Source organism: Labeo rohita, chromosome 13 (genome assembly GCF_022985175.1).
Source record: "Labeo rohita strain BAU-BD-2019 chromosome 13, IGBB_LRoh.1.0, whole genome shotgun sequence".
Lineage (NCBI taxonomy): Eukaryota > Metazoa > Chordata > Actinopteri > Cypriniformes > Cyprinidae > Labeo > Labeo rohita.
The window spans coordinates 34,147,581-34,164,979 of NC_066881.1; the positions used below are offsets into that span (position 1 = coordinate 34,147,581).

Below are 17,399 nucleotides of genomic sequence, written 5' to 3' on the forward strand. Positions count from 1 at the left end.
ATTTGATTAATAAAATAGTAAAAACTGTAAAATCGTAAAATATTACTACAATTCAAAATAACCATTTTCTATTTGAAAATGTTTTAAAATGTAATTTATTCCTGTGATGCCACACTGAATTTTCAGCATCGTTACTTCAGGCTTCAGTGTCACATGATCCTGAAATGTAGCTTTGATCACAGGAATAAATTACATTTTAAAATACATGCAAATAGAAAACAGGTATTTTAAATTGTAATAATATTTTACAATTTTGTACTGTTTTTACTGTATTTTTGATCTAATAAATGCAGCAGAAGTGTCTTCTTTCAAAAAACAAAACTATTAAAAAAATAAATAAATAAATAAAAAAAAACATATTTTTTCAAATATTTTAAACAGTAGTATAACTTCATAAATACTGAATTAACATTGATGGAAGCTTAATATGAAAACTGTAGAGCTGTGCATTATAAATAAAAAAAAACATTTATTATATTTATTTATTTTATACATTTATTTTGTAAATTTCAAGAATTTTGTTGTTTCAAGAATGTGTATTAATTCTTTATTATTAGATGCTCAAAGTGCACCATGTTATTTTATTTTATTTATTTGTTTAATTGTTTGTTTATTTGTTTGTTTGTTGTCATGGGTTCCTGCAGTCAATAAAGACCTGAAAACATCATGGCCATTAAAATCTTTAAAAATTCTTGAAATTTATATAACAAATGTATAAAATAAAGAATATAATTTTTTTTTCTTAATAAAGCACAACTCTAAAGTTGTCATATTAAGCTTCCATCCATCTCAAATTCAATATTTATGAAGTTATACTACTGATTAAAATATTGGAAAAATTAAGAATATTTTTGATTGTTTTTTTCTTTTTTTTCTTTTTTTTTTTGGAAGAAGACACTTCTGCTCACCAAGGCTATTTATTATTTTATTTCAAAATACAGTAAAAAAAAAAAAATTTTTAAAGTAAAATATTATCACAATTTAAAATAACTGTTTTCTATTTGCATATATTTTAAAATGTAATTTATTCCTGTGATCAAAGCTAAATTTTCAGCAGTCATTACTTGCTTCTAAATGATCATGTGACACTGAAGACTAAAGTAATGATGCTGAAAATTCAGTGTGGCATCACAGGAATAAATTACATTTTAAAATCTATTCAAATAGAAAAAGGTTATTTTGAATTGTAGTATATTATTTTTACAATTGTACCGTTATTACTATATTTTTAGTCAAATAAATGCAGCCTTGGTGAGCAGATGTGTCTTCTTTCAAAAACAAAACAAAAAATCTAAATTTTTCCAATATTCTAAACAGTAGTATAACTTCATAAATATTTAAATTGGGATTGATGGAAGCTTAATATGAAAACTTCAGAGCTGTGAATTAAAAAAAAAAAAAAAAAAAAAAAAAAAAATTATATTAATTTATTTTATAAATATATTCAATTTCAATAATTTGTAAAGATTTTAATGACTTTTTCAGGCCCTGATGTTTCCAGGTCTTTACTGACTACAGGAACCCATGACAACAAACAAACAAATAAAAAAATAATAAACAAATCAATCAAATAAATAAAATGAAATAACTTGCATCTTGAACATCCATTAATAAAGACAAGACACACATTCTAACAAACCCTAAATGACATTAGCATTCTGAAATGACTGCTACACCCACATCTTCTCATTTTATTTAATCAGAAGTGACCTTTGACTTCAGATGAGCAGCAGGATGGGCGTCACCAAACCCCTGGAGCACATGTCACGGCCGTTCACTTGCTTTGTTTTCTTTCTGAATGCTGTGATTCTGCCGAGAGCCGTGAGGAGGGGCCAGAGAGCGACACTAAACAATCGCCAACAACAACAACTCACACTGAGCTAGCAGGAAAATTTAAAGGGGCAGCGTCTGGTATGCCGTGACACTGTGAATCATCAACTACCGCATGTAAACGAGGGACAGAGGGAGCATCTGCTGTGAGAGAACCACTGCCTGAATCACTGAGGACAGATGCTGCAAATGCATGCAACTTCAGGAAGGAACAAGTCATTTATTCCTGCAGGAACACTCCTGACCGTGAAGTTTAAAGGTGAAGTATGCCATTTTCTGGATGCTATAAAAGTTATTGGTGTGTTGGGTTAATAAGTCAGTCGTCCGTAGTTCGACTTTAGAACAAGGGAAATACCATGACGCTTTTAAAACACTGATGTGTTTGTTTGAACGGCCCGACGTGTCAACTTCTTCCTCAATTAATAAGTTTTGAATGGGACTATATGGATGGCCTAGTTAAAATATAATTCAGTATAAACGGACAATGAAAAAAATAGTACTACTACTAATATATATATATATATATTATAAAAAATTATAAATTTAAAAATTTTTATTAAAAAAAAATTATAAAAATTATAAATTTTAATATAATTTTTTTTTATAAAAATTAATATAAAATATACAAAAAAAGAGCTAAAATAGAGCACCATTTGATTTCAAAGCCTTATTTTGTGCATAAACATAATTAATTTAAATGTGTATATATATTTTTTATATATATTTTCACACACACACACACATACATATATATATACATACATATACATATATAAACATATATATACATATACATATACACACACATACATACATACATACATACATACATATATATATACATACATACATACATATATACATATATATACACATATACATATACATATACATATATACATACACACACACACACACATATATATATATATACACACATACACCCCCCCCACACACACACACCCACCCAACCCCACACACACCCACCCACCCACACAGAATTTTACATAAGTATTACAACTTATAAATATTATAATTATATAATTTCAGGTTATTTTTAATTATATGTAGGAAAATAAATTTCTATTAATTACATATTTATGCACAAAATAAGCCTTTTAAAAATTAAGAGTTTAAATAGTGCACCATTTGATTTCAAAATCTTATTTTGTGCATAAACATAATTTAACTTGCACATAATCATGTTACTTTATATAATGTAAAAAATAATATAAATTATATTATATATAAATATAAATTATTTTAATAAAATTGTACATAATTATTACAAGTTATAAATATTATATATAAAATATTAAAATTGATTTAAATTAATTATATTTATGCACACAAATAAGCTTGAAGAGGTTAATTACCATGTATACATTTATACTACATAAACAGGTTTAGTTTTCAGTTTTTATTTTAATTTGAATAATTTGAGCAATTATATATTTTTTAATATTCCCAAATAACATTAGCTTTTTAATTTTATTTCAGTTTTTTCTAGTCATTTTTATAATTCAAATTTTTTATATAAATATTATAATTTTATAATTTCAGGTAATTTTTAATTATATGTGAGTGTATATTAAAATAAATTTCAATTAATTATATATTTATGCACAAAATAAGGCTTCGTAAAAAGTTTAAAAAGAGCACTATTAAATACATTTTAACTTGCATATAATATTACATTTTACTTTATGCTGTTTATAATGTAAAAAAGCTTTTTAATTTTAATTCAGTTTTTTGTAGTAATTTTTATAATTCAAATTTCTGTAAATATTCTTGTTTGTTTAGTTTTTTTTATATACATGTTATAGTTTTTATTATACATAATATAGAGATTTACATCACATAAAGGCTTGTTTTTGTGCATCGTTCAGCAGTCGTGACTCACCAGTGCAGGATACCATGTGGTTTTCTTCTTGTCACTAGCGACGACTCCATCCACACACACCACTTTGCCGTAAAGCTCTTCGTTTTGCTGCTGATCTCCCTCCTCTTCCTCACTAGACGATGAAGATGACTCCTCTTCTTGACTGTGGAATGAGATTATGTGTTAATGTGAAATAAAAACAGACTGAAAGGTGTTTGAGTTATATCCTAGATAACACAAGAACATTATTTAAAATTCAGAGTGAAATATCACAGCTGATCAACAAAGCAGAATCTGTTCTTTAAAAAGCAACACCAATAAAAATGAGGCTCATTTTAAAATGTTTATTACTTTTAAGGTCATTTAAAATGATTTTTTCAAATTTAAAAATACCAACTGTAATTAAAAGCTCTAAGCATTCTAAATTATTCAACAATTCTGGTCCAGATTCTAATTTTAAAAACAAAAACAAACAAACAATAAAAACATACAATGGAAATATTCAACTGCAAATGTCAAGAGTTTCCCTCCATCAAATTCAATTCAGACTGCAAACACACAACTGCATATTAATGGGGCGTTTAGACAGCGAGTAAAGAACTGCTAACAGAACAGAACATGCTAATCGTTTAGTTATAGACTCTAACGAAGAGTCAGATAAAGCTAAACATGATTCAACCGATCCACTTTTGTAAAAAGATAAGCATCACCTGCGTCCCAGCGGCACAATAGAAGATGCTGCTTTTCTTTTTCTCGCGTGTTCTGATGAAGATAATAAGTAATTAGGCTCTGTGAGCTGACGAGCTTCTCACTTGCCAATACTGGATATGGAGCGTGACTCGACGGCCGCTCTCAATTAAGAAGCGACACTCCAGCTCACCGCCAAGGAGAGCCAATCTTGTTAGCGTTAAATGAACCAATCAACAGCCTGCATCACGAATAAACATGACCTGATAAACCACAGGGACGTGTTCACTCAAACAGCCACAACACAAGCCGCGCAGCCGGAACCAACAAAACCCGCTACTGTACAGTTTCTGACCAAAGTTCACTATTTGTAGTGGTTTTTCTTGCACCATTGGGAAATACTTTAACCTCAAAAAATTGCCAATTATGTTTGAAGTATAAGCTTTACGCAATTAATACATTTTGCAATTTTGCTTCAATGTTGTAAAAAAAAAAAAAACTTGAAAAAATTCACATTAAACCTACTAAATTAGTTTTACATTTCTTTAAAAATATATTTAAATACATCAAATATAATAAAATATTAATAAAGCTATATTGAAATACAAAAACAAAATTGACAAAAATACAAAATTACTAGAACTTAAAAGCTTATTCAAAAAAAAAAAAAAAAAAAAAAAAGTATACATACTAAAATAGTATATAAATACTACAATTACTAAAACTGAAAAAATAAATATTTAAAAAAACAGATAAAAAATAGCTATTGTATATTTCGCAATTTTGCTTCAAGCTGTGTCATTAAATTCAACAAAAATATTAAAACTATTTTTACAATTAAAACTATTAAAAATAATTTACAGTAATTGAAAAAATTGAAATAAAATAAATAATGCATGAAAAGCTTAAACCTTTGAAATAAGTTTAAGCTGAAGTACTATTAAAATTGATAAAAGTAAAAAAAAAGATCAAGAAATTACAAAAAAATGATATGACAAATTTCTAAAAATGGCAAAAACAAACAACAAAATTAATTAAACAACAAAATTTAAACTAAACTTAACTACTACTAAAATTGCTTACTTTTTAGTACTACTAAAATTGCTAAAAGTAAAAAAAAAAAGAAAATGTAAATTTTATAAAAATGACAAAAAAGTACATAAAATTTATTTTATTTCAATTTAATTTAATTTACTTTATTATTTTGCAATTTTGCGTCAAGCAATGTCATTAAATTTAACAAAAATATTACAACTATTATTCAAATTTAAACTATTAAAAATAATTTACAGTAACTGAATTTTTTTTAATAAAATATAAATACTGCATGAAAAGCTTAAACATTTGAAATAAGATAAAGTACTACTAAAATAAGTAAAAAATGAAATAATGTACATTTTATAAAAATGACAAAAAGCACATAAAATTACTAAAATTAACATTTAACTAAAACGAAAATATACAAATATATGCTCATTTAAAATATTAATAAATACTGTATATAAATACTAAAAAAAATAATATTAAAATGAAAACAAATAAAAATAAAGTACATTCATTGAAATGAAGTAAAATATAAATACTACACGAAAAGATTAAACATTTAAAATAAGTTTAAGTACTACCAAAATTTCTACAATTAAAAAAAATCTAAAATCAATAAAGGCTATGTGAACATTTTATAAAAATGACAAAAGCAACAAACTAAAGTTAACTAAAATTAAAATACACAAATAAATGTGCATTTTTAATATCAATAAATACTATAATAGTATATAAATACAAAAATGCTTAACCTGAAAAAAGAAAGCTATACGGAAATATTAATAAAATAATGACAAAAGCACATAAAATTACTGAAACTTAAACTGAAATAAAAATAAAAGCTAATTCAAAAACATTATTAATACTATAATAGTGTATGCTAAATGCTAAAATAACACTGGCTTTAAGTCTATTTATCTTTTTAATGAAAAATAGCCAAAATCTATTTGATGTGCGGAACTAATCCACAAGCTGACTAGTCGGTGACACAAACATTACGATCAATTCTGATCCCTCAAAACGGTTGAGGCTTGTCAGAGTTCACGCATGACTGACGGAGTTAATGATGAGCTCACGCCTCTCGCCGTGACACACGAGAGTCGTATCTGTCATTGCGCCGGTGGGACGTGTCCCGCTCAAGTCGAAGCACCGGAGGAAAAACACTGGCTTTTCTCTGATTTGTGTCTGGAGGGACTGAGAATTCCAGGCCAGCGTTTGTCCTATTTGTGTGACTGCTAAGAAAAGAGGTGTAATTTACTACAGCAAACACTGTGTAATCGGTATTCCCAAACGAACCCGCCGCATCCCTGGAGCATCGCGACGGAGACACACAAACGCTTCAGCCTTCAGGTGAGGAGCGTTTTTATCAGCGGAACGAAATCGGTGAAACTCACAATGTGTCAAATGTGTCCTGAATGCCCTTATTGAAGTGAAATAGGGCAGGAACTCCAAAACACTGAATTATGGGACATCCAGTAACAAGAGACTGGGCTGAAGCTAAAAATATACGCAAATGACCATTCAAAAAAGCCCTTTAAGTGACATTTGCGTGAAAATAGTTTCAAAGTAAATCCTACACAATTTAGCACACAATGTAAATCAGTCTCACCAGGATTTATTTATTTTGTTGTAGCTGTAACTTCCTGTGCTTATAGAAAATTAGCTGTAATGTTCATAATTAAGGTGCCACATTTACCATATCAGGTATGACGCTATGTATACTAGTCTTACTCTTCTGTAACATGTTGACAACTTTAAGCAGTAGTGTGCTTTTTGTGAATAAATGGTGAAATATGTAGAATTGTAATGTTTTGCTTTGGGTTCGGCAAAAAATCTGGAAGGACTGGTAAATGCCTCTTTATTTTTCCATGTAACTAAGTAAAGACACTCACATGGGATTGGAGCGTCGGCCTCCGCGGTTTCCTTTTTTGCCGATGACAGGAGTGCCAAAGTGTTCGGGGTTTGTCAGAGGAAGCCTGTCCAGTGTCTGAAAGACAAACAGACATGAGATTCACCATAATAAACCATAAAAAAAATAAATAAACATCAATTGAACCAAAAGACAAACTTAGTTATATAAAATTAACTGTATAAAATTGACAAAAACAATAACAAACAAAAACAAAACAAAAAATGAATTCAAATATTAATAAAATTGAAACAGTGCACATTCTTATCAGTATTTTAGTATTATTGAGATACTGAGTATATTACAATATTACAGTAATGTTCCAACAACTAGATAAAAAAAAAAAAAAAGTGTCAAGACAAACTTTAGGTTTGCTTAAGAAAGCCTAGCCTGAACACTTAAAGCAGCTGTAAAAGCTTGAAGTTTGAAAATTTAGTTAGATTACGTTGATATTGTTCTGAGAATGTTTCTAACATGATTAGCATGTTACTAGCATGTTGCTAACATGACTAACAAGTTACTAGCATGTTACTAGCATGTTGCTAACATGTTTCTAGCATGATTAGCAATTACTAGCATGTTGCTAACATGTTTCCAGGATGATTAGCAATTATTAGCATGTTGCTAACATGTTTCTAGCATGATTAACAAATTACTAGCATGTTGCTAACATGTTTCTAGCATGATTAGCAATTACTAGCATGTTGCTAACATGTTTCCAGGATGATTAGCAATTATTAGCATGTTTTTGCTAACATGTTTCTAGCATGATTAACAAATTACTATCATGTTGCTAACATGTTTCCAGGATGATTAACAATTATTAGCATGTTGCTAACATGTTTCTAGCATGAATAACAAATTACTATCATGTTGCCAACATGATTAGCAAATTACTAGCATGTTGCTGACATGTTTCTAGCATGATTAGCAATTACTAGCATGTTGCTAACATGTTTCCAGGATGATTAGCAATTATTAGCATGTTGCTAACATGTTTCTAGCATGATTAACAAATTACTAACATGTTGCTAACATGTTTCTAGCATGATTAGCAATTACTAGCATGTTGCTAACATGTTTCCAGGATGATTAGCAATTATTAGCATGTTTTTGCTAACATGTTTCTAGCATGATTAACAAATTACTATCATGTTGCTAACATGTTTCCAGGATGATTAACAATTACTAGCATGTTGCTGACATGTTTCTAGCATGATTAGCAATTACTAGCATGTTGCTAACATGATTAGCAAGTTACTAGCATTTTGCTAACATGTTTCTAGCATGATTAACAATTATTAACATGTTGTTAACATGATTAGCAAGTTACTAGCATGTTGCTAACATGTTTCTAGCATGACTAGCAATGACTAGCATGTTGCTAACATGACTAGCAATGACTAGCATGTTGCTAACATGATTAGCAATTACTAGCATGTTGCTAACATGTTTCTAGCATGATTAGCAATTACTAACATGATTAGCAAGTTACTAGTGTGTTGTTACCATGATTAGCAAGTTACCAATAGGATTCTAACATAAGTAGCATGTTAATAGCTTGTTGCTAGCATGACTACCAATTTACTAACATGTTACTAACATGTTAAACACGATTAACAAATGATTAGCATGTTGCTAACATGATTAGCATGTTACTAACATGTTGCTAACGTCTCTAGCATGCTTAGCAAATTACTAGCATGTGTTGCTAACATGATTAACAAGTCACTAGTGTGTTGTTAACATTATTAACAAGTTACCAACATGATTCTAACACAAGTAGCATGTTAACAGCATGTTGCTAACATGACTACCGAGTTATTAGCATGTTTAACATGATTAACATATTGCTAACATGTTTAACATGATTAACAAGTTATTAGCATTTTGCTAACATGATTAACACGTTACTAGGATGTTGTTACCATGATTAAGAAGTTACTAGCATGTTTCTAGCATGATCCTACCATTAACATGTTACTAGCATGATTAACAGGTTACTAGCATTTTGCTAACCTCTTGTTAGCATGATTAACAAGTTACTAGCATGTTGTTAACATGGTTGCTAAATTACTAACATGCTGTTAGCATGATTAGGTTACCAGCATGATTAGCATTTTACTAGCAAGTTTCTAAAATGAGTAACAAGTTACTAGCATGATCCTAGCATGATTAGCACGTTGTTTGCATGATTAACAAGCCAACCTAATTACAATAAAATTAAAATACTTATAATTCTTATTTTGTCTAAATGTTTGTATGAGACATAAAATCGCACTAAGAAATGTTTATAGGTTAACTAAAACTTGAACTAAAACCATTAGTTAAAATAAAAAGAAAAAATTACTTTTTATTTTTAATATTTATTTCAGATAGTTGGCAGGGTGACATTTCTTATTTAGTTTAGTTTAACCTTGAGTATGAAAATAATTTTAAATGAACAAAAAAAAAAAACTAATAAAAATTGCACAAATACACAAAATTGGCAAAACTTGAACTAAAATTAAAGTGAAAACTAAATATAAAAATAACCAAAATTAACAAAAACTATACATATATAAATGATACTCAATAACACTGGCGTTCATATTCTTGCATAGAGTACGTTTCAGGCATTAAACGACTTACAGTCAGTGTGAAATAATTTACCAGCATACTATTTAGCAAACACAAGGATGTGACAGTTTCTAACAATGATCTGGGAATGAAACACCTCTAAACTGTAGGTCATTCCCACTGTAAGTTTTCATGAACACATTATATATATGTCCTAATACACTGGATCAAATGATAAACTCACTATTTTGTGTAAGAAAATCATATAAGCGAACACAACGGTTAATAAACTATTACTACTTCAGTTTGAGCAGATGCTTGCCACTTTAAGAAAAAACATTCCAGATGTTTATTAATTTTTCAGTTAGAAAAAGAGTTCAATTAGAATGTTTCAAACAAAACATGTTTTTTGTGGAATATCGTTTTAATTAAAAGTAAATTGATAAGTTTATCCTTATGTTCTCAATATCACCTGAGCATATGTCTGAAATAGAAACACCTCTGAAATTCTAACACAAGCAAACTCGTTTGTAAAATCAGGATGTGATGTGACAATGTCATGACGTACAGGAGTCCGCTAGTGATCTAAAACCAATCTGAAAGCAGAAAGCGGACTTACCTCACTCTCTGCGAAGTGTCGCGCTCCTTTCAGGCAGAGAGACGAGCGCCTCAGGGTCTTCTCATCGCCGTCATCAAACACTGAGCCGAGGAGAGAGAGAAAGAGAGGAGTTATCAGACGCACAAACGCTCCAGGACAGTTACGTAAGATCAGTCCTTTAAAAGAGCAGCTCTCGCTCCGGCCGCCCACTGCTATTCAGCTTTAATGATAACAAACTCACAGCGAACGTGGGAAACGATGACGGCGGACGACCCACGTTGGCCACCTTCTCAATTAAATAATTTATTGATTTAATCAGTACTCTGGTCTTTTATCCACTTCCGGTGCAGTTTCTTAGTGTATAAACGGCTGAAGACAGTCCATATGATGCATTTATGAATGATAAAAATCTCAGTAAATCAGCAGTTCGGCTCGTAGCTTCATTAGGAGCTGCGACGTACGATATGGTTTAAACCGAACCGAACGAACGTCAGCGTCAAATTAAAGACACGCCAACCATCTGCTAGAGAAAACATCTGCTGTGACTCACAGGTCTTCTGTCGGAACTTTGTCTAGGATGCATCAAGTTCATTTTCCGTCCGTGTGGCAACACATATGTGGACTATAATTCACATTAAGACATCAAAAATGAAAAATATGAGGAATGAAATCAGTGTTTTATGTTGTGAGAGATGGAGAGTGATTCATCTCATTTATGATGCTGTGAGTGACAAACAATGGGCGATGCTTCTCGTTAATATGCAAATTCAATTGTTCATAGGTGCAAAATAATTATTTTTATTATTTCAAGCAGAAACCAAGATTTGCTTACCCCATTGGCAGATTTTTTTTTGCTTGTTTCAAGCAAAAACTCACTTTATTTTGACTTGTTTTTTCTGAAAACAAGACAATAATTTTTGCTTGTCTAGAAAATTCTTCTTGATTTTAGAATTTTTAGATATTTTGACTGGACAAAAAAGTAAGAAAAGCACTTTTTGCAGTGTATTACTATTTAACACAAATACAAAACATATGATCATGAGTAGTGACACATATTTATGAACATTTACTAATATTTCATTTTTTTTTACCACTATTGGTCAGTGTGGCAAAAAAAAAAAAAAAAAAATCTGTATTTTACATTATAGTTGAACATTACAGGAAATTATAAAAACAATAAAATTTATTTACAATTAAATTATTTGTTGTAAATTCATCTTGAGAAATCACTTTTATTTTTATATTAAATCCTAATTTAAAAACGGTTTTCATCTGACACTTAACTTATATTATATTAACTTATATTTAGGGTTGTCAAAAGGTACCGAGTTCGGTACTTTCGGTACTGAAATTTTAAAAACGTCCATTTCCCGCTCACATTTGAGCGCTGTTGAGCCGATTTTTAAACATCGCTGATTGGCCATAGTGTTCACGCGCTCAACAGACATGACTGTGATTGGCTACAATGATAAGCGATTCACGCTCCTCACCGAGCGCTCACATATAAGCACAACCAGAGCGTTTTAAAGCCATGTGTGTCAGCGGATCCCTAATACATCTGCATATAGACTGATCCGCTGACAGACGCGGCTTTAAAACGCTCTGGTTGTGCTTATATGTGAGCGCTCGGTGAGGAGCGTGAATCGCTTATCATTGTAGCCAATCACAGTCATGTCTGTTGAGCGCGTGAACACTATGGCCAATCAGCGATGTTTAAAAATCGGCTCAACAGCGCTCAAATGTGAGCGGGAAATGGACGTTTTTAAAATTTCAGTACCGAAAGTACCGAACTCGGTACCTTTTGACAACCCTACTTATATTATACTAAATGTATATATTATATAAATATACATTATAATCCAAAATTTTGAAATATTTTTACTATTTAAAATAACTCCATATCTATTTAATATATTTTAAAATCTAATTTATTCCTGATTTCAAAGCTGAATTTTTAGCATCATTACTCCAGTCACATGATCCTTCAGAAATCATTCTAATATTCTCATTTGCTACTCAAAAAACATGCATTATTATTTTATTTTATATTATTTTTGTTGAAAACAGCAGAGTAGATTTTTTCAAGTTTCTTTGATGAATAGAAAGTTCAGAAAAACAGCGTTTATCTGAAACTGAAATCTTTTGTAACTTTATCATGACTTTTGATCAATTCAAATCATAATTTCATTTCTTTCCCAAAAAAAAACAAAAAAAAAAAAACGCCATGCTTTTGAACGGTATAGTGTATAATGTTACAAAAGAAAAAAAAAATAGTGATAAATAAATTACACTTTAAAATACATTCAAATAGAAAGCAGTTATTTTAAATAGTAAAAATATGTCACAGTATTACTGCTTTTGTTGTATTTTGGATCATATAAATGCAGGCTTGGTGGGCAAAAGTGACTTCTTTAAAAAAAAAAAACATTAAAAAAATCTTACTGTTCAAAAACTTTTGACTAGTAATAAATCCTATATATCTATTTACAATTTATTTTCTATTTATTATTTTTTATTTTAAATAAGTGTCAGATACATTTTTTTTAAATTACGATTAAATATACAGGATATATATAAGGATATACAAATGTATAAAGTGAATATATATATATATATATGCCCACACTATTACTAAGCCGTGAGATGAAAATTACCCAGCATCTCAGATTGACTGTGTTGCTCTCACATATGATGCTATAAACTAAAGCAAACCATAAACCAAGGATGGAAGTGGTGTTTTTATCTGTCTCAGGTACATGAACAGCAATACGATCTAAGGAGATGTGCAGCGGTGAATTGCGGTCTAGGATGAGATGAGATGAGATGTAATGGACTCACCGACGGTGTACAAACTAGCGTCAGTGAGTTTGTTGATGGTGGCCTCCTGATAGATCCCATCTTGGTTCCTGGCTTCGACCACAGCGCCCACCTGAAACATAAACACAAACACTCATATTTACAGGGTCTCAGTGTGTTGCACCACAGCACTTCTGACCGACCGGAATTAGATTCACACTCCACCGGGTGTTAAAACAGTAAAGCCGGAGATAAGCAGACTGGATTTATTTCTTTTTCACATAATCACTGACATTACTCATGGAGAAACGCCTGAGAAGGATTCTCATGAGCTGCGAGGTGGGCATGATAGCTTTGCAAGAAATTACAGTTGATGTACCATGATGTACCAATCAGATAATTCTAAAGGATTAACAATAATATAAGTGCAAATTTAACAAAATAAATAAATAAATAAATAATCTCAAGAACATGTCCAACATGCCATCAAAAATCTAAAGAAATAAAGTGCATGAAGAAAGTAATCTTATTTTTGCACCATTCATGTTTTTTGTGACATTTTTAAACAATTAATCTGATTATTATTGCCGCAACGCAAAAAAAGAAACATTTTATTGCATGTATAAAGTAATCTTATTTATATTATATTTGACATGCCAATTAATCTGATTAAGATGACTAATGCAAAAAAAAAGAAAGAAAGAAATCTTATTTTAGCACCATTACAATGTTTGTGATATTTTCATTACAATATATTATTATTACTGTCATGCAAAAATAAAAAAATATATAAATACATTTACAAACTGTCTTTAAACAAAATGTACATAAATTTCAATTATTTAGATCAAATTTTATTGTCAAAATATTTAATAATAAAATAAAAAAGTATTAATTTATTATAAAATGTATTTTAGAATTAAAAACACTATTACAGTAATACAAATCAAATACATTTACAGTGCAATAAATAAATTCATTAAAATAAATAAAAAACAAGCAAACAGATAACTAAGGTAATTAATAATAAAAATAATAATCCTAATATTTTATCCTGATTATGCAAAATATAATTTAATTTCTTCCTTTTTCAGCCTTTTAATTCTGGAAGAAATGTTATGTTAAGGTTCAGCCTTGACATTTATTAACATACTAGCATATTCTTACCATAGTTTGCCAATTTTTTAGCACCATTAAAATGTTTGTGATATTTTATAATATATTCTTATTACTGTCATGCAAAAAAAAAAAAAAATTCATTCATTTTTAGTGTATTTACATATCATGGTAGTATGCTAAACTGCCTTTAAATAAAATGAAAAATAAATTTCACTTATTTACAGAAACAAATTTATTGTAAAAATATTTAATAATAAAATTGTAAAAATACGAATGTATTATAAAATGTCTTTTACAATTAAAAACACTATTACAGTAATACAAATCAAATACGAGTTACAATGCAATAAATAAATACATTAAAATAAACAAACAACTAAATAGATAAAGTTAATTAATTAAAAAAAAAAAAAACAATCCTAATTTTATCTTATCCTGATCTTTTCTTTATGCAAAATATAATTTGATTTCTTCCCTTTTTAGTTTTTTGATTGTTGTTTTTTTTGTTAAGATTCAGCTTAAACTTTTCAGCATAGCCTTTCCATAATTTGCAATTTTTGGCATTTGATTGCGTGTGTGCTCCAAGCCTAACAGATTTGACCTGCGAACAAACTAATAAATAACTAGCTGTGTGTATTAATCTAGTCTGGGCATGAAATCAGTTTCGTCCTCAGCGGTTTTCTCCTCTTCCAGCCCGTGGTGTTCGCGTTCGAGCTGTTAAGACTTCTGCTTGTAAAGACACTCATGAGCGTATTTGTTATTTATTCTCTCTGAAAACGAATTACTAAGTGCTCAAAGCAACCCGTTCTGCCAGACATTAGCGAGATGTTTTCTGATGAGCTGATGGCAGCCGGCGGAGAATAATTACTGTCATATTCATAATCACAGCTACAGATGCAACGGCTGCTCCGCCAGGAGATGTTCAAACAAATGACTGAGCTAAAAAATAGAAAATAAAAAACAAACAACATCAATATGAAGCAGAGGATTATCCAGATGACTGGCATCGCCGGCACCATCAAACATGAACTCCAGAGTTTGAAATCGGCACGTCATTATACTGCGTTTCTGGAGCTTGAAAGATGTGATCACTGTCTGCTTTCATTGTATGTGAAAAGCAGTGAAGATTCTTTAACCCTATAACACCTACTGAACCATATTTGATATGCAACGCCTCTAAATGATAAACATAAACAAAACTTTGCTGTTAAACCTGTCACACTACATGCCTTCTGTTGTCTGACTGATAGACTTGTTTATCCAGTAAAAGCTCTTTAGCTGGTGCTTCAGTGTCTTTTTGCTGTCATATCTTTACTTTTTAATCAAGTAAACATAAGAGTAACTTAATAGTAATATTTCCAGATGAACACCTACTGGATTGAAACACCTTGGCTTTACTTTATTCTCCATGAATCATGTTGTAGAAAAATCAATGAGTGTCGAATTGTTTGTCCTGAACAGTTAAACTGCCTGCTGTTCTTCAGAAAAATCCTTCAGGTCCCACAAATTCTTTGGTTTTCCAGCATTTTTGTGTATTTGAACCCTTTCCATCAATGACTGTGTGATTTTGAGACAAATGAGGGACTCATATGCAACTATTACAGAAAGTTCAAACACTTCAGAAGGAAACACAATGCATTAAGAGCCGGGGGGTGAAAACTTTTGAACAGAATGGAGATGTGTACATTTTCCTTATCTTGCCTAAGTATCATATTTTTTCATACAGAAGATGCTTACATGTTTCCCAGAAGACAAAATAAGTTAAATTTATCCTGATCTTCAAATTCCAAAAGTTTTCACCCCCCGGCTCTTAATGCATCATGTTTCATTCTGGAGCATCAGTGAGTGTTTGAACCTTCTGTAATAGTTGCATACGAGTCTCTCAGTTGTCCTCAGTGTGAAAAGATGGATCTCAAAACTATACAGTCATTGTTGGAAAGGGTTCAAATACACAAAAATGCTAAAAAACAAATAATTTGTGGGACCTGAAAGATTTTTCTGAAGAAAAACTGTTCAGGACAAACAAGGGTCTCATAAACAACTATCACTAAACACAAAAATACAGCTGTGGATCATTCAGGTAACAACACAGTATTAAGAATCAAGCGTATGAAAACTTTTGAACAGGGTCATTTTTATAAATTCAACTATTATTTTCTCTTGTGGACTACATGTAAACATCTTTTCTGTGAAATATCTTATTCAGGTCAGTACTAAATAAACAATAACATGCATTTTGTATGATCCCTCTTATTTTGGTAAAATAATTAACAATTTGCAGATTCTAAAAGGGGGATTTAAACTTTTACCTCAACTGTATGTTAGACTTAACAGGGTTAAAATACTTAATTTATTCCACATTGAATGAAGGAAAGAAAGTTCTTAAAAAAAAAAAAAAAAAAAGGTTTAGAACAACCTGAGGGTGAGTAATTATGATCAAATTTAAATATGCTATAAAACAGTGATTTTGTTGCATAAAGCAGTACTTTTGCATGGACAAATTCTCTTCATGTCACAACTGGTTAAAAGGAATAGTTCACCTAAAAATGAAAATTAGCTGAAAATGTGCTCTCCCTCAGGACATCCAAGATGAGTTTGTTTCTTCATCAGATTTGTAGAACTGTAGCACTGCATCACTTGCTCACCAAATGATCCTCTGCAGTGAATGGGTGCTGTCAGAATAAGAGTCAAAACAGCTGAAAAAACATCACAATAATCCACAAGTAATCCACACCACTCAGTTAACATCTTGGGAAGTGAAAAGCTGCGTGTTTGCGAGTCCATAATCCATAATGACGCTTCCTCCAGTGAAAAAGTGGTCTGGTCTGAATCAGGAGAGAAATCTGCACAAATCAAGCACTTTTTGCAAGCCAAAACAGCTGTAAATAAAAATGTGGATGGATTTTGATGCGAGAGATGTCAGGAGATGGACTTTTTCACTGGAGGAAGCGTTATTATGGACTCATATTTTAGTC

General features: G+C 30.3%; 1 protein-coding gene across 3 annotated transcripts in view; it reads right to left on the minus strand.

The window, feature by feature from the left end:
- Positions 1 to 17,399, minus strand: part of arid4b (AT-rich interaction domain 4B) — an 86,604-nt gene that overhangs the window by 34,291 nt on the left and 34,914 nt on the right. For all 3 annotated transcript variants that reach the window (XM_051125810.1, XM_051125808.1, XM_051125809.1), the window contains exons 5-8: positions 13,348 to 13,438; positions 10,531 to 10,610; positions 7,336 to 7,430; positions 3,734 to 3,875 (exon numbers count right to left, since the gene is read on the minus strand). In XM_051125810.1, coding sequence (XP_050981767.1) covers positions 3,734 to 3,875; positions 7,336 to 7,430; positions 10,531 to 10,610; positions 13,348 to 13,438 — 408 coding nt within the window. The remainder of the gene's footprint in view (positions 1 to 3,733; positions 3,876 to 7,335; positions 7,431 to 10,530; positions 10,611 to 13,347; positions 13,439 to 17,399) is intronic.